Below are 20,227 nucleotides of genomic sequence, written 5' to 3'. Positions count from 1 at the left end.
GAAGCCAGGCGACTGCCTGGTGCTGAGGGACATGGGTCCTTCAGGTGTCTAGTTTCTTGGCGCTCTCTGCAGAGACTACCCAGAAACCACACTGATGTTTCCAGGAAGTGTGCACTGACTGCCTGTCTTCTGTAGGTTTTTTCCCCTCTTCCTTTTCTATCTCACTGCTTCTTGCAAATTAAAAAGCGCATCAGCAAGCGAGGTTAAAAATAATCAAACCACAGCTAAAGGAAGGCGCTATCAACAGAAGAATGGGGAAAAAATTGAGTTGAATATTGTTCCATGGTGCTTCATACATAGGCCCTATGATTATTCATTCTATGAAACCCGGGGGCCTGGGGGAATTAATGAGGCCCCCATCACTTGGCCTTTTACACTGTGTAAATGGGCCATAAAAAGTAGCATTGGTTTTAGGGCCAGAACCTGGAAAGGAGGGAAGTTGTCAATGAAAAGGGAAAACCCCCAGGTCCAGTTTTCCTAGATTGTAAATGCTCACTGTTGTCCAGTAGCTCCTCTGCTAATCGAAATCGCCTTGGCGCATCAGGGGGTTCTAAAGGAACGGAAGATATGAGGACCCTAAGAATGTAGGATCGAGGTTCTCCAACAGACCAGGCTCACCAGCCCGAAACTGGGTGTCTGGGGGAGGAGCTGGAGCTTCTGAAAGGTCAGAGCTTCAAGCTGGGGCTGGGCAGGGAGGTGGGGAGTGGGGAGGACGTGGCAGTCATCTCAGAGAGGGCTTATGCCACTTCAGTGTTTTCAAGGCTCCCAGTATATTAGAACACGAAAAGATGTCTAAATGGGGCCATAAAAACTGTGATATGCTTAAAAATAATTATACTTAACAAATCAGACCTTTTAATACCCAAGCAACCCAAGAAAACAAGAGAATGGTGTTATCCACAAAGTAAATCCAGGACTTGTTAAAAGTATGAATAGAGCTAGATGGGTGCTAGGGATTAAGGAGGGCACTTGTTATGATGAGCACTGGGTGTTGTAAGTGATGAATCACTGTATTCTACCCCTGAAACCAATATTACACCATATGTTAACTAACTAGAATTTAAATAAAAATCTGAAAAAAAAAAGGTATGATTTTAGGGCCTGCTGCATGCAGGTGGCAAGGATCACATGGGACATGCATGCGTGCCTGCCAGGATCTTCTATTATGTTGGTGGTTCTCCTTGACCCTGTGGGTAGCTCAGTTAGAGATTATTGTTAAGTCTAAATTTGAGTTCTTCTTGAATGGGGAGCCCTCCCCTCCCCACTCCGATGCTCTGGGCAATGAAGCCACTTCTAGTTATCCTATGATACTTGTTATTGCTTGTCCTGCTTTGCTGTCTGGTAAGACACCGAAGGGCCTCCTTTCTGGGCCTCGCCTCCAGGCGCCGAGGGTGGGGTAGCCTAGGATGAGTTGGCAGCTCCGTTGCTGGCTCCTTGGGGCCTCTCCAAAGCCAGGGTTTGTTCAAGACATTTTCTGAGTCACCCTTGGTGATAAGACCGGCAGGAGCCTCTAAGCAAGTCAGGTTTTAGATTCTTACCGTCAAGAGGTTTGATTTCAGAATTTGCAAGTTCTTTAACAAAACTATAGTAGCTTGGACAGAGCTGTAATCATTCTGGGAGCCAAAACAGCAGTGACAGTGATAAACAGAGTGCAGAACCCACTGCATAAGACTGAAGGACGCTTTATTCTCTGGCTCCCTGCTGCTGTATTAATTTATTCATTCAACCAATATTTACTGAGTCCCTTCTAAGAGCCAGGCTCCATGCTAAGTACTGGAGGAGTAATGGTGAGCAAACGTAGACCTAAGCCCCTCCTGAGTGAAGTCCACTATGTAGTGGGGGGCTAGGGACCCTAACTGGAAATCACAAAGCACTGTAAATAGCCACAGCAGCCTGCGCTCTAAAGGAGAGGTACATGCTACTGAGCACCTACTATGGGGTTTGACTTAACTAGGAGGGACAGAGAAGGATCTCTGAAAACCAGATATTGAGCTGGATCTAAGGGATGAGAAGGAAAAGAGAGGGAGACTCTTTTTGGAAGCAACAATACATGTGCAAAGGCCCTGAGGTGGGACAGAAGGGAATATGAAACCCTGAGAAGGAAGTAGGGCTGGAGCAGGGTGGTGGAGATTTAGGGTCATGCCTGGGGCACATTGGAGCTGAGGCGGGATGGGGAGGCCTAGCATGGTCTGCAAGAAGGAGGCCACTTTCAAAGGGCTTTTCTTTCAGCCTCAGAGCAGTGGGAAGTCACTGAAAGGCTGTAAGGGGGGGGGGCAGGGAGGAGACTGGGGATGTCTGAGTCACATTAGCATTTTGAAAGATCACTTTGGCTGCAGTACTAACATCTCTGAAGGTAATTTCTGCTTCATAAGCAGGGCCAGGATTCAGTTACTGGAAGTAGAAGCTGGTGAGGTGCAGCCCGGTGAGGTGCAGCCCGATGTGGGTTTGAATCCCAACCTATTGCTTCATTTCCAGCGTGGCCTTGGGCAAGCCAGCTTTTCAGACTCTCAATTTCCTCCTATATAAAGTGAGGATAATGATACCTCCTTGCGTGTTCATGTGAGGGATAAGGAAATTTCAGTAAATAAATAGTCTGGCCTGACATACTGCAAACCTCCCTTGGGATTTTTAAAAGTAGAAACTTGCTTTTATATTACACAGAGTGCAAAAAGGCCAAAATTCAGCCCGCCATATGGACTTTCAGCTTTACATGTAGGAAATATTTTGGACATCACCTGAACTCCACCTTCCTCCAGATGGATACTCTGGAAATACCTTCTCCTGCTTCTCTAAACAACACAATAATGAAACAACCGCGTATTAAACTGTTTGTACAAGGTGCTGCAGCCACGCCTTCTGATTTTGGCATTTATCAGATGACAAACCATGGAAAGATGAGCAACCAGAAAACATACAAATGACAAGGGAGCATCACAAACATAGAAACAAGCCATTGGCTGTGGGTTAAGCACGTTTGTGGGTGATGAGTAAGAGTCTGCTGGGTGCCTTATATTTATCCGGACAGGGGCTGGTAAGTAAGCCTCTGTTTTGATCAGTCCAGGTTTGGACATTCCAGGGCTGTCATCTAAACAGCACAGGGCCCTGCTGTCATGGCACTCCAGATGACCTTAGGTCAAGGGTCTTGTCCAAAAGACTCAAGAGCCAACTTTAAGAGGCTCCCAAAGGCCAGTGAGAAAACAATGTGAGCACCGAGGAGACAAAATATGTCAACTGTATTTAATTTCTTGAGTCTGTAATGACATTGACAAAAATATTGATCACCACTGCAAGGTGATAGGAAACCAATGTGTTCTCTGGAAAATTTTGGAATAAAGGAAAAGAATCTAACATATACCCTGTCTTTCTGACATAAACTGTGCCAGATAGTAGCTGAGATGCAGTTCATCTTTATGGAAACATTGGAACTGACAAATGGGGAAGGAATGACAGAGCTAGATTATCACCTCTGTGTAACCCTTAATAAATCAAGGAATCTAGACATTAATCATCAATGGCTGCTAATATCATAAAAAGAGAGAAAGGACCCCCCTTGCACTCCTACCCTCACGTGCCGCCTGATGGAAGCACACAAAAAAATCATATTTTGCCAAGAACAAAAAAATATTGAACTGGAAACAAGTGAACTAGACCTAACCACAAATTTTTAGAAAAGGTAAAGGTGTTAAATAACATAATCAGTGAGAAGCAACATGGCAAAGGGCCCAGTTCCTAAAAAAAAATAAAAAATAAAAAAAATAAATTAAAAAAAAACAGAATTACAAGAGGAAAAGGAGATAGAGGGGAAATGCATAGACTTTATAACCCATATATTACCCAACGACAATGTATGGATTAAAATAAGCTGTAAAAATCTTTTTTAAACATCAGCGAGAAACTTTAACTCTTGATGGGATATTTCATGATTTTAAGGAATTATTAATTTTTTAGTTGGGCTAATGGTATCATGGTTCAGTTAAAATTATTTTTTTTAGCAACGCAAAGTAACATGTGTGCAGGTGAATGGTATGCTATCTGCAATCTGCTTCAAAATAATAGAAGGAGGGATGGGAGGCTGGGGAGGGTAGGAAGCACATTAGCCATTAGCTGATAATTATTGAAGGTGGGCCATGGTGTCATGGGAGTTCAATATATTCCTTAAAAGAAAATTCAAAAATAAATCCATTGACCAATCCAAAACCTGTTGATCACTTTCTTGTAATATTTAGCTATTGTTGATAGTATTATACTAACATGAAGTCCCTCTTGGGCGATTCATCCCTTCACTTTCATGGGAGGTCTAAGGCTTGGCCTTGGCGATTAGGAAATGTGGGTTCGAATCTTGCCTTCCCACTCCCCAGTTGAGCGATCTTGGGACTTCAGCTCTCCGGGTCTCCCTGTACTCCTTTGGGACATGAGGGGCAGGGATGCTTTCTAACATCCTGCTGGCTGTGTTTGCTTAGAGTGATGAAGAGATTCGGGTTCTATGGTCTGTCTGGGTTGGAATCTCAGTTTTCCAGTATGTATGAAATTTACTTTCATAGTAAAGTCAATTTACTAAATTTAAATTTCCCCCTGGGGGGGGGATTTACTTAACCCCCCCCCCCCCCCCCCCCCGCCACAGGGCTTCAGCTTCCAGACTTATGAGAATGGAAAGAATACTAATGCTTACCCCAAAGGGATCTTGCGGAGATTAAATGAGACACTGAACGCCTCCACCCCATGAACACTGAACACTGAGCACCTCGCTTCCAGCCCTGGGAGGGGCAGAGGGTGGAATGGTAAAGAACATGCTGGGGCTGAGCTGTTTGGAGTCCAGTGGGGGGGTGGGGGTGGATCCCAGACAACACTCAGACAACCCTACATAAGAAGGAGGATTTCGAACAACTAGAACTACAAAGAAAACCCAACGCAGCGATTTCATGGAGGGCTGCTTTCAGCAAGGTGGATGGCAACTCTTTAAATACGTTGGTTGGCCTGAAGGAAGGTTGCCTGCCATACGTGCCCGAATGCATTGACTCCATATCCATCTATCATGTCTCCACATGTGGCAACCTGTGGGGATTTCTGGTTGCCACACGGGCTGGGTGGGAGGGGGGTGCTTTGAGGAGGGGGCAATCGTTCTGGCATCTGGTGGCTAAAGGCTAGGGATTGTGTGCAACAATCCCTCAATGCTATATCCCCACACCAAAAAAAAAAAAAAAAAAAAAAAAGAAAAAAAAAAAAAGAAAAGAAAAAAGAAAAAAAAGAAAAAAAAAAAAAGAATAAGAAGAAAAAAAAAAAGAAAACCCCCAAAACAATCAAGTCCAAAATGTGGATAGTGGCAGGGTCTAGAAACCTTCAGAGAGAGAGAGAGAGAGAACAGCAGGGCAAGGGGCCCGGGTCAGAAGGTCAGAAGGGAGCTTGTGTGTGTGGGGGGGTAGGTGGGGTGGGGATGGGGGGGGAGTGTGCAGGTGCCAAGGAAGGCCAGGGTGGGAGACACCAGGATGGTGAGAGAGGCAGGCCGGGCCCCGGAGAGAGGGCCCCTTTTAGGGCGCGGTGGGTGGGGACCTCGGTCGGGTGATGCGCGAGCCGTGCGATAACACAGCTAACGCCGCGGCGCCTCCGCGCGCCCGCATCCCGCGCCTTCGCATCCTCGCTCCTTCGCCCCCGCCCCCGCCCCCGCCCCCGCCCCAGGCCGGGCCTCGGCGCGGCCGCTGGAGCGCGCTCCTCCTGGCCGGCAGGGGGCGCCGGCCGCCACTTGGCCTCGGGCCGCCCGGGGCGGGCCTCCTCTTGCCGTGCCCCTTCCTCCTCTGTCCCCCTCCGGAGGAGTCGGGAAGGTGGCGGCGGCGGCGGCGGTTGTCCCGGCCCGGCCGGTTGGTGCGGCCCGTCCGCCCGCGCCCCGCAGCGTCCGCGCCGCGCCCAGCGCAGCCGAGTGGAGCCGAGGCGGCGGCGGGGGGGGTCCCGGCGCGGGCGGCGCGCGCTGACGGAGGGCGGCGGCCGCGGCCAGGGCGGCCCGTGGGAGCGCGGGCCCCCGGCGCAGCGCCGCCCGGCTCCGGCTGCGGCTGCGGCTGCGGCTCCGGCTCCCGCTCCCGCTCCCGCTCCCGCTCCCGGCCCCGCCGGCCTCCCGGCCCCGGGCGCCGCGGCCATGGCGGCCAGCGCCAAGCGGAAGCAGGAGGAGAAGCACCTGAAGATGCTGCGGGACATGACCGGCCTCCCGCACAACCGAAAGTGCTTCGACTGCGACCAGCGCGGCCCCACCTACGTGAACATGACGGTCGGCTCGTTCGTGTGCACGTCCTGCTCGGGCAGCCTGTGAGTGCGGGGCGGGGGGCGGCGGCGGCGGCGGCGGCGGCGGCGGGGGCGGGGGCGGGGGCCCTCCCGGGCCGGGGGGCGGGGGCGCGCGCTCGGGCCGCGGCGGCCGTTGGGGCGCGGGCTCGCGGGCAGGGGCGGCGGAGGCCGGCGGAGGCCGGCGGGCCGGGGGTGCGGGGCCGGCGCGGGCGGGGCGTGGGCGGCGGTGGCGCGGCGAGCATCGCTGGTCCCCGCGGGGCCCCGGCGCCGCCTCCCCCGGGCCTCGGCTCCTCTCCGGCGGGGCTGGCGCGGAGGGCGCGGGGCGCGGCTGGGGCGCGGCTGGGCCGCGGGGGGGGGGGTCCCCCCAGCGAGGCACCTGCCGGGCGCCCGGGGCACGGCGGAGCTGGAGGGGGGAGGAACAGGGACGCGTAGCCGCCGGGGCTCTTTTTTTTTGTTTTTTCTTTCTTTTTTTTTTTTTTAAACTCCCATCCCCCTCCTTCTCGGGCCGGCAGCACCTAGGTCACCGGGAGAGCGCGTGCACTTCGGGGGACGAGCGGGACTGAAGCGTCTTGGTGGCCGCGGTTTGAATCCCGGGGCGGGGGCGGGGGTGGGGGTGGAAAGTTGGGAGGAGGCTTCCTGGCGGCCCGGGGAGGCCGAGGAGCCGATGTGGAGGCCCTGCGGGGTTTTAGCTCTTAGGGTCCACGGAGACGTCCTTTGAGTTTCGGGGAAAGTTTCAGTGGGAAGGAGAGGTTGGCCAGAAGCTGTGTCACTGTCCGCACGGTGGTGGCGGTGGCCGCCGAGACCCCTCCGTCGGGGTCGCCGCCCCCCCCCCCCGTGCGCGGCGACCGGCCTCGCGGGCCCGGGGTGGCCTGTACCCCCTTTGCTGCGCGCACACTCCGCTAAGGGGCTTGTGTCAACAGCGCGACCGTGAGTCACCCCCCGGCCCCGGGAGGTTTTGCAGATGGTCTGGGGACGGAGAAGTCGCTTTTCCGTACCGCTTCTCCTGTATTCGAAGCGGTTCGCTAGATATCCCTGAAGCGTGTGTTAGACCAAAACAGCGACTTGGGCTCTTTCCTCTGTGATGATTCCTTTCAAATAAAGTAATTTATCCATTGTATCCTCCCCCGCCCTTTAAAAAAAAAAAATCCATTGTCAGATTAATCCTGAGACAGAGTACATAATGTGTTAGAAAACCCCCATTTTGGAGAAGGCAGGACGTGCCCAGCAGTGCATGATCTGCTTATTTATGTTTGTTTTTTTGTCTTCATGTTGGGCAACAAGGCGTCACTAGTCTTTGGCGAACGTTGCTTCCTCAGCACACATGTCCTGGGTGCCTTCGGTGGGAAGCCTTGGGGCGTGCTGATGAGTACAGGAAATCTCTGCTCCTTTGGTGCTTGCGTTGTGCTAGGGGAGATGATAACACATAAGTGCATGAGAAACATGTCCGGGTAAGTGCGATGGGAGAGCCCTTGTTGGGAGGTTACTCTTAGATCCTAGTTAGGGAAGCACTCTGAGAAGCTGACAATTAGTGTTATTACTGAGTCACAACAGAATCGTAGAAATGAGTCGGATCTAGGAGATTTTCTGGTTCCTGCTTTACACTTACGTATGAAGTTAAGTGGCACGGATTAGGCAACTTTGGTTCTAAAATGAAACCAACAGACCACTGTTTTAAGTGTATTTGATTTTTATTATATGCATAATAAATGTATCCTAAAAACAAGGTCTTTTGGTACATATGAAATACTTGACTTGAAAAAAAATGTACATAGCTACTGTTTTGAATTTCTGACATTTCTCTGTGATTCTTCAGGGTGACATTTAGCCTATACAGCAAATGTATAAGATTAAGAAACATTTACAAATTTCTTCCTAAAACCCACATTTCTGAAACATTCTATGTAAAAGGATATCTTAGTATAATGACAATTGTTTCTTTTAAGGAATTTAATCTGTAATAGACAGGACTTAATATCTTCATTCACTGGTGATTTTACAAATGTTTATTGCTTGCTTGGCCTATGTCATACATTGTGGGAGGCACTGGTGTTCATTCCTTGGATCCTACTATCTTTAAAGAGCTTGAGTTCTGACTATGTAAACACTGATGATACATTGTAATATTTTTCTCTAAATGAGCTATCTCTGAAGTATGTAAATAGATAAAGCTTCACAGAAGATTTGATGTCTGAGCAAAGACCTTCCTTTAAAGACAAGATCCATGTGGCTGGCTGCTTCAAGTTGAAAGAACAAGTACTTGTGAGCTAGGTAAACCTGGTCTTGAATCCTGGCTCTGCTTCTTAAGCTGTGTGCTATTGAACAGCTCAGTCTGCAAGCTTGAGTTTGAATTTTCTCATCCATGAATAGTGAGGATGAAATTTACTTTGTGGATTTTTTAGGTATAGATTAATTTTCAGTATTAGTGATAACATGTGTTCAACATCTCACAACATCTTGATGCCTACTATGAAATAGCTGCCCAGTAGATAGGAGATATTAACAAGGAGGAAAGGATATTCCGTGAGTAGGGAACAGTAATGTGAAAGACATTGAAATGAGAAAGCACCTTTAAAAAATTGGTTAGGTTGGATTTTTCAGATGTAACCCAAAACCTATTTGTTTTACATAAGGCTTTTTCTGATGGCTTAACGACATTGCCTAGATTTCTCTCATCCAGAGATGACTGCTTCCAGTTGCTGGGGTGCATATTGCCTTAATTTACATCAGTGTCCCAACTTTTCTGGAAGTTCTGCAGTTTGCTCAGGTCATATAGCTGCTACCTTGAACCAGTGCCCTGATTGGATTCATATTCTACAAAGACTTCATTGGAACAACAAAGATCGCCAAATACAGTTCTCGAATCAGAAATCTGGGATTCTTGGGAAGGAAGGAATAGGTGCTGGATCAAATGTCTACTGCAGAAATATTGAAGGGACAGTTGCTCCTAAAGATTTCTGTCCTTGTTGTTTGTTTTTTTAAAAGATTTTATTTATATGAAAGAAAGAGCTGGGTGGGGTGGGGGGGCATGAAGAGCGCAAAGGGAGAGTGAGAGGGAGAAACAGAACCCCCACTGAGCAGGGAGCCTGCTGTGGGACTGGATCCCAGGACCCTGAGATCATCAAGACCTGAGCTGAAGGCAGATGCCTAATGCAGTTTAACCTATTGAGCTACCAGTAGCATCCAGGTGCCCATGGATTTCTGTCCTTGAAAAGCAGTAATAAAGGAAAATAATTTGAGAAGAATGAAATAACTACTGAGTTTGATGACTATTATATATTTGCTATTCAGATAATATAGTAGCTTGGAAGAATATAAGTTTGAAATCCGATCCTGACACTGCCACTAGCTTTGTGACTTAGGACTTATTAATCCAGGCCACCATGAGCCCATTGACCTGCATCCATCTCTTCAGCCTCAGTGTCTTTTGTGGTAAGAAGATAATGCATAGCTTAAGGTTGATAGGAGGATTAGATGGTACAATTTGAGTGGTTATTGAGCATATACTATATGAGACGGTGAGGCTAAGCAGTGGATTTACAGAGTATAAGGCCTCTAGCTACCATTGGGAAAACTTGATTGTTTAGAAAATGCTCCTATACAGTAAATAGTGTTTACTCTCATGAATTCTAAATTGGAGAGATTAGTCACATACCTTTTATCATTAATTTAGCAGTATCTTTGTTTAAGCAAATTGAACAGGCATCTTATTGTTTATATTACTAGACTCAGAAAATCTTTTTCCCAATCGCTGTCATGCGCTTGTGTGGTGCTCATCCGGAGTGTATAACTAAATTCAGATATTGAAACTTTAAGTGTAGGTGCAGTTATACTATCTATTACTGAGCTAGAATGGGGTATCGTAAGATTAATTTGTCACTTTCTTTCTGGTTCTAGCTACAGAAATGCTTAAAATTTTGAATGGATAGCCAACAACAAAACATTGCCTTCAGGTTAAAGAACGTTTAGTTGATGTTAAAGACCAGTTTTTGACCATATTAGTTAACATCAGTATAATCAGTAAATAAGAATTGTTCATCTTTAAAAATGACTCACAAGTTTTTTAGAGAGGGTTTATATAAAATAAATAAAATTTAAGAAACACTTTGTCTCAATACCAGCTATTTTATGTGGACAGGGTATTTAAAATGGGGATTTAAAGTTTATACACTTGCACTTTATTAATTTTGTGTACATTTTGACTTTTATGGTGAATATTGTAAGAACTTTAACTTGAAAGATGAAAAGGCATTGAATTTGTTTTTATACAGTTACTAGCATTAGAATGGATTGGAATCAAATACTCTTTTGGAGCTCCGTTATAATATTCAGGACCTCATGAGGTTACAGTAGCAGTGATTTATATCTTTAATTCCTTTTTAAAAATTTTTAAAGTACTCTAAAGTAGCTATATTTGATAAGGTATTTTGAAAATGTAGTACCATTTCAATTTACTGTTAAGTGGGAAAATTATTTGATACTTCTTCATTATAAAGGATAGAATCTTTTTTAAGCGAATATGAAGTTCCTGGCATTAGGACATGTGTCGGGGATATAACAAAATATTTGTTGAAATAGAAAAAAATAATAATAACTATTAATCACATTTATTGAGTGCTAGCTGTGTGTCAGGTGTGATTTTAGTAAAAATCTTATGAGGAAAGTACTGTTATTACTCCCCCCTCCCCCAGCTTTAATTGTAAAATTAGTGCACGTTCTTAATGCTTTGTTGTGATACCCTGGTTGATGTTGGGATCCAGAACAAATGCTGATTCTACCATTAAAAAATGTGTAAAGATTTCCTGTGAATTTTTGTGAATTGTTTTGAATTCTGTATTTTGGGAACTCAGATGGTAGATTTTAACTTCATTGGAGTTTAAAAGCAGGGCAGATTATGGATGTACATTCATTTTTGTTTTATAGCTATACTTTTTAAAAGAAATTATTTTTAAAAGATTTTTTTTTTTTTTTTTTTATTCATGAGAGACACACAGAGAGAGGCAGAGACACAGGCAGAGGGAGAAGCGGGCTCCATGCAGGGAGCCCGATGTGGGACTTGATCCCAGACTCCAGGATCACACCCTGGGCGGAAGGCAGGAGCCAAACCGCTGAGCCACCCAGGAATCCCCAACTTTTTAAAAGAAATTAAAGGAACTTAGTTTTTCTTAACTTTCTGTTTTCGTAACTTTGAATTCTATTCAAAAACTGCTGTTGTGTATTGTGAGTGTAATGGGAATTTGGTGCTTACTGTTTTGAATTTGTTCCATCTATACTGCCATGAATGAATTCTCTTGCTATTTTCTATATCTGAATTGTAATTAAAACCTCTTACCCTGTGCATGTAGGATTGATAGTGATTAGATTTATTTAAGAAGTCAATTACTTGTGTGTGTGTGTGTGTGTGTGTGTGTGTATTTTTATGTACTTAGGTTTTTTATTTTAACATGTAATTTTTAATTTGCCAAAGTTTTTAATGTAACACTTAGTACTTTTCTTTGAATGTGGTTCCACAGATTAGATTCTTTGTCCATTTGATACAGCCCAGACTCACATTATGTTTATAGTTCTTAGAATTGTAAGGTACTTTTTAAAGCAAGTCGAGTGCTGGATTGTTTTAGATCTTTTTTCAATCTTTTACAGTTCTTGTCTACAGGTAAATAATACCTTTTCATAGTAACTGAATTTAGTTAAGTCCCTAAATTGTTTTTATGAAAAAAATATTCTCACTCGTGTCAGTATTTTGCAAAATAGTCAATTCAACTATGTATTTACCAAATACTCTGCCAACTGTATTACCAAGTTATAATATTAAACAGCTCTTGATAAACATAAAACTCAGTTGGAAGGAGCAGCAGAGAGACACCTAGCTGTGTGTGTTTGTTGTGCCATAGGCATTTCCTGTAGGTTTTTCAGCAGGGAGGAGAAACATGGATTCATCCAGCAAATTGATTAAGAGAGATTCTTCTGTAGTGCATCTTCTGTCCTGGGAAAACTCTTAAGCATATGTAGTATGGTGGCATCGTATTTTCACTTTTTTCTCTAAAATATGCATAATGCTCATATTTTTGAGAAACTCCTATGGAGATATTCAGGACTTGGTGCTGTTACCCTTCCCATTTTCCTCTTGACTCATTAATGCATTTCCAACTTCATATAGTCACAGTGATAATTGGTGAGGAATACCCATCATGGATTCCGTTAATATATATAAAAAAGAGAAATCATTCATAACTTCAGGTACTTTGATTAGTAGCATGTTCCTTGTGACATCCTTTACAGGTCCACACGTGAGAGCTCTTGCCCTAAAGACAGCTGATTCGGTGTGGTAAGAATGAAATTCATTAACTTAATGTTACAATAAGGATGGGAAACTTGTTTGAATTGTTCAAAATATGAGGAATGATAGTTTTTTTTTTTCTTTTAAGTTAGAACACATTTTTTTTTTTCCCAAAGACTCCTGAGTAAGATGTAGTAGTCTCTTTTTGATTGGTACTATACTGTTTTAGAGGGAGGGGAGTCATAATTACGTCTTGCTTTTATTCTGGTTGCTTCTTGGAAGAGTTACATTAACTGTAGCATGCTCTAAAGAGTTTTATCAGGATGTTAAGGAGATTTAAAACTGTGTATAAAAAGAACAGTTCAGGAGCTAGAAATGTTAGCTTCAAGAAGAAAAGACTAGTGGGTGTGGGGAGCTGTACATATGTCACTAGCTTTGGGTAATTTTAAGGCCTGTATGTGGAAGTACCTCTTCTACTGTACCTATCTACTGTGTTCAGTAGATAATTCAGCAAAAAGTACCTATTGAACATCAACATCAAAGTACCTATTGGACATTAGGTATCTTTCATCAAAGATAACAAACAACCAGTCAGTTAAATTTAGTTTTGAAGAGCAAGAACTGTTTATACCCATTCTTTTTAAATTTTAATTTAGTTTTAATTTTTATCAGAAGGGTACATGCATATAATTTAAAGAGGCAAAAGGCTTATAATGAACAGCAGTAGTCACCTGTTACCTCCATCCATTTCTGATTGCCCCAGACAGTGACCATGTCTGGTCACTAGACTAGTATTTCTAGCTAACGTACTTAGAGCAATTTTTAAAAAGTTTTCAGTTTTGGCTTTATATATTGACTTTTTTACTGTACAAGGAGGAAGATAAGGATTTGGTCCTCTTAATGCTTTCTCCTTTTCCACCTACTGTTTCTACCTCTTCCTTATAACGTTAATTACAGTCGTTGGTTAAATCATTATTTAGTATTTGCCTTATTGCAAGTATACATATTGTTCTCACCTGAGTCATACAGTATATTACTCCTATTTTCTTAATTGTACAACCTTTCACCCCATGAAGTTTGTACTTGTATAGTTCTCTTCATTTGCTTTGTTTTTCCTGTGCATATCATTAATACATCCCCAGATAGTCTCTTGACTGAGGCGTAATACTTCTTTCTATATGATCAGACACATTAGGTGCCTTTTTGTTTTGTTTTGTTTTTGTGGTTGATCAGTCTTTTCTGGGTACTTTGTCATCTTCTAGTCTGGAAATCCTGCTCTCTAGACCTGCTATGCAGTGGTCATCCTGGGACTTTTCTTCTGCCTTCATTCTGGGAATTCTTTTCATGTCTAACCTGTGTTGGGCCCTCTTTCCAGGATCCCCACATCTCCATTAACCTCCTGATTAAAGGTCAGTGAGATATCGTTTTGAGAGGTATATGGCTGTAAATGTCTTATTCTGCCCTCATTTTAAATTGATAGTTTGTCCCCATTCATAAGGTGGAAATACTTTATCCTTAAAGTTTTAAGGCAGTGCTTACTCATCATCACATCCTCAGTATTGATGTTGGGAAGTCTGATGCTGTTCTTTTTTTTTCCGCAGAGGATTTATTTATTTGAGAGAGAGAATGCACAAGTGTGGGGAGGAGGGGCAAAGGGAGAGAATCTCAAGCAGACTCTGCGTTGAGCTCAGAGCCCAAGATGGGGCTCCATCCAGGACCCTGGGATCATGACCTGAGCTGAAACCAAGAGTCAGGCGCTTAACTGACTGAGCCCACCCAGGCATCTCTTGATGCTATTCTTATTACTGATTCTTTGTGCCCCATTTTCCTCCTCCCGCTGTGGGAGTATATGTGATCTTTATTGCTGCTCTTCTGAACTGTACATTGAGGTATTTTGGTTAGGTCTTTGGTTAAATATTGTAGCCATTCTTTTGGACTCATTGATTTGTAAGTTATGCTTTTTTTTAGTTCAGAGATGTTTTCTCCAGTATTCTTTCTTGTTGATGATTTAAAAAGCCTGGCTGCCATTTTTCTAGGATCCAAGTTAGGAGACTAGGGGCACATAATCTATCACTCAGTTTGTGGGGTCTCAGTTAATCCCCCGGTTTTTAGCAGGGTACCTAATAACAGTCCTTAGCTGTGCCTGAGTCTAGAATCAATTTGAATAATTGCTACAGATTAAATGTTCATTCAGACTTCTGACTAGGGCCTGGTAAGGTTGGTCTTGTGGCTGTAGCGAGACTGGGAGTTTATTTTTGAACCTGTGTAAATCCCCCCAACCTGCCTTAATTCCTTTTGTGAATCTTGTAGGGGTTCTGTAATGGGAATCCGCCTCCAGTTGGCTTCTCTCCGAAGAAGCTACTGTTTTGCTTTTCTTTACGTTGCAGAGTCAGTTACTGCTGGTATGTTCACTTTTTAAATCTTCCAAATTTTGTTAGTAGAGAACTAGAGTTTGCTTTTGGTCTCCTCCATTATTCTGTGTCCTGCTGTTTCTGTGGGTTAATGCCTTTTTATTCCTTTGCTTTCATTTCAGTGAAGTTTGGAGAGGTTTGTGAAGACATTCTTGGGTTTTGTCCACTTTTTTTTTTTTTTCTAGAGAGAGAGCTAGCGAGCACATGGGCAGGGTGGGGAGGAAGGGGCAGAGAGAAAGAAAGAGGGAGAGAGTATCTTAAGCAGGCCCCCTGCCGAGCACAGAGCCTGGAGCACAGGGACGCCTTGATCTCACCACCCTGAGATCATGACCTGCGCCAAAATCAAAAGCTTAACTGACTGAGCTACCCAGGCACTCCCTCTTTTGTGTGTGTGTGTGTGTGTGTGTGTGTGTGTGTGTGGTGTTGTCCACATTTAACTGGGACACCTTAATTGGGTTTAAATTGTTACTTGAGTATTATTTTTTAGATGTTTCCCGTTACAAGGACCTTACATTGTAGTATTTGTGACTTTCAAAAAAATAAAGAGACCCAAAATAGCAGATGTGGTTTACATCGTATGTGTGTTTTCAGTATTTTAAAGTTGCATTCTAGATAGACTAATATTTTGGACTATCCAGTACATATAGGGCCTTGGCATCAACAGTTTGTAGAATCTTGATATCCTGTTAAAGGCATCTTCCATCTGTTTGTAGATTTTAAATGTATGATTTTTCTGATTTAAACATTATATCTAATATATTTTACTAAATAATTAGGATTGGGATAGATCTAAATGTCAAGTTAACTTTATTACTTTATGTCAAGATCAGCAATCACATAAATTTCCACAGTCTATTAAAATATTTTAACCAGTTTCTCTCCCAGCAGGAGAAAAACAATTAATAAAACTAAACAGGCTTTCTTATTCATCTAACATACATTGCTGTTTGAGTTGAGGAAATAGCTATTTGCAAGATTGTTTAAAGCATAGTTAAAAGTAGCATACTGGTGGACATACGGAATGAGTCACACCATCTGGTTACAGTCATACCTGGGTGGTGGTCGTTAAAATAAAAGCTCCTGGGGATCTGCATATGACTTAATTATACTGTGAAAGCATATTGGGCTCTACCAGTAGGTGACTTTGGAACTTCTTGAAACCAATTAACTGGCAAACATGCTTTCAAAAATCAATACTGCTGTTATTAAATGAGTCATTATTTAATTTTTTTTTTTTTTTGCACTAAATTGGAGACTTAAAATGTGTATTTTAGGATCTGGAATGGGTGGTACTTCAATATTGGCACTATAAAAATGATGTGGCTTACTTGTCCAACACTTTCATCCAATAGTTATGACTAATGTCATTACAGTAAAATGTTTTATAAACATTGAATTCACATGATGGCTAGACTAGACTTAAGCAAAAAAGAAAAAGGGAAGTGGCGCCAGCTTCCATGAATACACCTTGAAAATAACTAGGTAAATAATTCAGTTTTGATTATATTTCATTCAATTAAATGGTCAAACTTGGTAGGTGGAGAACGTAGCTCCACTGATGAAAAAAAACTTATTTTCATTATTGTAAAAATTGTGATTTTACTGTGAATAATAACAGAATCAAGACTCTAGTATTTTGTTTCTTAGGTTAACCTACATCAATATTAAGTTTTTTGGTATACAGTTGTATGAGTCTCTTAACGTATATAAATTTGTGTAACTGCCACCACAGTTAGAACATGGAAGTGTTCCACCATCCATGAAGGCTCTACTTAACCCTTATCTGATCTGTTCTTAACCCTTGCCAACTACCTGTAGTTCTCCCAGCATTATTTTTTCTTTCTGAGAATGTCAGAGTATGTATGTAACCTTTTCAGATTGCCTTCTTCACTCAAGTAGTCCCTTTAAGATTAATCCAAGTTAGTTGCAATATTCCAATAGTTTGTTTCTCCTTAGTGCTCAGTAGTTAGCATTCCATTCCGCTGCTTGTGAATTTATCAGTTTCCCACTTGAAGGACAGTTGGGTTTCCAGTTTCTGATTCATATGAATAGAGATGCTACAAATACTTATATACGGATTTGTTTGGTGAACTTAAGTTTTCATTTCACTTGAGTAAATAAGAGTGGGATTGCTAGGTCATATGGAAAGTGTATGCTTAATTTTATTTTAAAAAATGGCAGTTTTTTGTTTTGATTTTCCTTTTATACTGGTTTGGAAGTTGTAAATTCCATGTACTTTTATGGTCATCATTGAAATTTTATTCTTCAGGGGTGCCTCGTTGGCTCATTTGTTGAGCTTTTGCCTTTGGCTCAGGTTGTGATCCTAGGGTCCTGGGATCAAGTCCCACATTGGGCTCCCTGAAGGGAACCTGCTTTTCCCTCTGCTTATGTGTCTCTGCCTCTGTCTCTGTGTCTCTCATGAATAAATAAATAAAATATTAAATTAAAAAAAATTCTCCATACTGACATTCTAGACTTAATTGGTATTTTAACCTTCCCCTCATAATACAAGGTCTTTAAAAATACAAAGTACCCTCACTTAAGGGCTATTGTTGGTGAAACATTAAATTTGTCTGTTCTTCCTCATAAATTGAACACTTTAAAATCAGATGTTGCTTGTTTAGATTTATCTGAGGGTGTTTACCAGTTTCTTTCCTTACCTCTTTGCATTTCAGTCTTCCTGGGGTCATTCTTCTTCTACACTCTGTATTATTTTAGCGAGGACCTCCTGGGATAAACTCTTGGTTTTTGTCTATCTGAAAATATTATTTTGATTTTATACTTCAGAGATTGTTTTGCTGGGTTCACAGTTATTTTTTTCTTACTACTTAAAGATAATGTGTTATCTTTTGGTTTCCATTGAAAAGTCTACTTTTAGTCAAATTTTGTTTTCTTGGTCTTTCTTTTCTGACTGCTTTTAAGATCATGTTTTTGAGGTTGCAACAAAATGTTTCTAAGTGTGGATTTTATTTATCTTGTTTTTGATAAACTATAATTTCTATTTGTAGAGGCATGCCTTTCATTGGATCCAAAAAATCTCAGCCATGATCTTTTCAAATATCATTTCTTTTCATGTTTTCATTTGTGCTCTCAAAAGTAAGAGTGTTGATTTTAGGGTGCCTGGGTGGCTCAGTTGGTTGAGTGTCTGAGTCTTGGTTTCTGTTCAGGTCATGATCTCAGGGTGATTAGACTGGCCCCTCATTGGGCTCTGTACTTAGTCGGAGAGTCTGCTGGAGATTCTCCCTCCCCCTTTGCCCTCCCCCTGCCCCCGCTGTGCACCTTGCTTTCTTCATCTCAAAATAATAAATCTTTAAAGAATGTTGATTAGATATGTTAGATATTCTCGTATCCTTTTTTTTTTTCCTTTGTTTTTTCTCTCTCCTTAGTCTGTGCTGCTCTCTGGGTTGTTTTTTTTCTTCCTATCTTCTAATTCAATAATTTTTTCCTTTTATTGTGTTTAACAAAAAACACAACACTGCTCTTTACCTGCTTTGTTGAATTTTATTTTATTTTTTTTTAAATTTTTATTTATTTATGATAGTCACAGAGAGAGAGAGAGAGAGAGAGAGAGAGAGGCAGAGACACAGGCAGAGGGAGAAGCAGGCTCCATGCACCGGGAGCCCGATGTGGGATTCGATCCCGGGTCTCCAGGATCGCGCCCTGGGCCAAAGGCAGGCACCAAACCGCTGCGCCACCCAGGGATCCCGCTTTGTTGAATTTTAATTTACACATTTAGAATGTTTCATTTCTAAAAGTTCTGACTTTTAAAGTTGAATAGTTATTCTGGTAACTATACGTCTTTTTTATTTTTATACCATCTTTTATTTATTTTAATGTTTCCTATATACTATATTTTCTATTTTGTATATTTGATCACTTTAGTGTCTAAAGTCTTTGGGAGAGGTATATCTGAAGATGTTGTTTCTACTGACAAGCTCAGTGTCATGTTTTGTTGTTGTGTAGTGATTTTTATTGCACTTATTAAGTTTTCCAAATTTTGATAACATTAATTGGAAGTGCATTCCTTCCAACAACTTGCATATTCTTCTGCTGGGACCCTGGGATACTACAGCCTGAAGCAGCTTTATTTCTCACCCAGGGTCTTAGGTTTAATAGGTCTGTCTCAGGTTTAGCTCTGTCATCTTGTCTTAGGTATTGTTGGTTGGCATTTGCCTTCTGAGCAGTACTAAATTTTGTGTATATAACATGTCACTTTTCTGGTTTCAGCTCAGTTTTTGTTTCTTTTTCCTTTTGACAGGGGAATCCTTAGAGATTTTTTTTTTTTTTTACTTTCTAGTAAGTTCAACAATATGTTAACAGGATTTTTTTGTTTTGTAACTTAAGGAGTAGCTATCATATTTTAGCAGAGGAGACTTTTCAGAATATCCAGTCTGCTGTAAGACTCAAGGTAGAAATTGGATGAGATTAAATGTGCAGTGTAGCTATTTTATAAATATTAATTTTGTTCTGCCTTATTAACTTATATTTTGCCCACGTATTTGTATTAAGCATGCTTGACGCAATAGAGTTCCATTTTTGATTATTTTTTGTGGACACTTTTCACAGTCTTTTTAAATTTAATATGTACTAAAAATTTTAAACTTGTATACTTATTTTGTTATTTATCATTTCATAGAAAATACTCATTTCTGTTTTTTATTCTTCTGAAAATAATGTCTTTATGGGAAAATTTACTTTTTAGTTATTTGTGGGGTGAATGGGTATTTTGTAGAAGATTGAACCTAAGTAGGATTTATATTCACTGAAGATCCAAAGGAATTCCAGTAATTTCTTCTGCTTAGTAATTAACATATGACATATTTAGAGATGTGATTCTCATCCAGAGGGATTTTGCTTCCCAGGGGAGATTTGACAACATCTGGAAAGATTTTTCACTGTCCCTACTGGTTTGAGGATGATATTGGTATTTATTTAGTAGGTGGAGGTTTGGGAGGGAAACTTCTCTACATCCTACAATGCATGGAACAGCCCCCTCACAATAAACTGTTAACCTGACCCTAAATGTCAATAGTGCCAAAGTCGAGAAAACCCTTATTTAGAGACGTAGAGATAAGGTGTTGATGCTGGTAGGTATATTTGGGAGGAAAGGCTTTCCAGGTTTTTTAGAAAAATGGAAAGAAAGCCTTAGAAAGGAAAATTGTTCTCTCCTTCCTGTATTTTCTTTCTTTAATTCTTCAGCACAGACATTCACATCCATATAGCCAGGACTGAAAGTCCAAAATTTTTGACTACTGCCACTAGTCAGTTGGACTCT

The 20,227-nt window shown here is 42.1% G+C and overlaps 1 protein-coding gene across 11 annotated transcripts in view; it reads left to right on the top strand.

Annotated features, from left to right (window-relative positions):
• The first annotated feature begins 6,023 nt into the window (after window positions 1–6,023).
• Window positions 6,024–20,227, top strand: part of AGFG1 (ArfGAP with FG repeats 1) — an 82,607-nt gene continuing 68,403 nt past the window's right edge. For 3 of the 11 annotated variants that reach the window (XM_041765853.1, XM_041765849.1, XM_041765846.1), the window contains exon 1: window positions 6,038–6,291. In XM_041765853.1, the coding sequence (XP_041621787.1) occupies window positions 6,125–6,291 (167 nt within the window). In that variant the 5' untranslated portion in view covers window positions 6,038–6,124. The other 8 variants (XM_041765848.1, XM_041765851.1, XM_041765854.1 and 5 more) reach the window with 8 other exon arrangements.

Source organism: Vulpes lagopus, chromosome 8 (assembly GCF_018345385.1).
Source record: "Vulpes lagopus strain Blue_001 chromosome 8, ASM1834538v1, whole genome shotgun sequence".
NCBI lineage: Eukaryota > Metazoa > Chordata > Mammalia > Carnivora > Canidae > Vulpes > Vulpes lagopus.
Note: the sequence above shows the minus strand (reverse complement) of the source record. Positions and strands in the feature narration are given on the sequence as shown.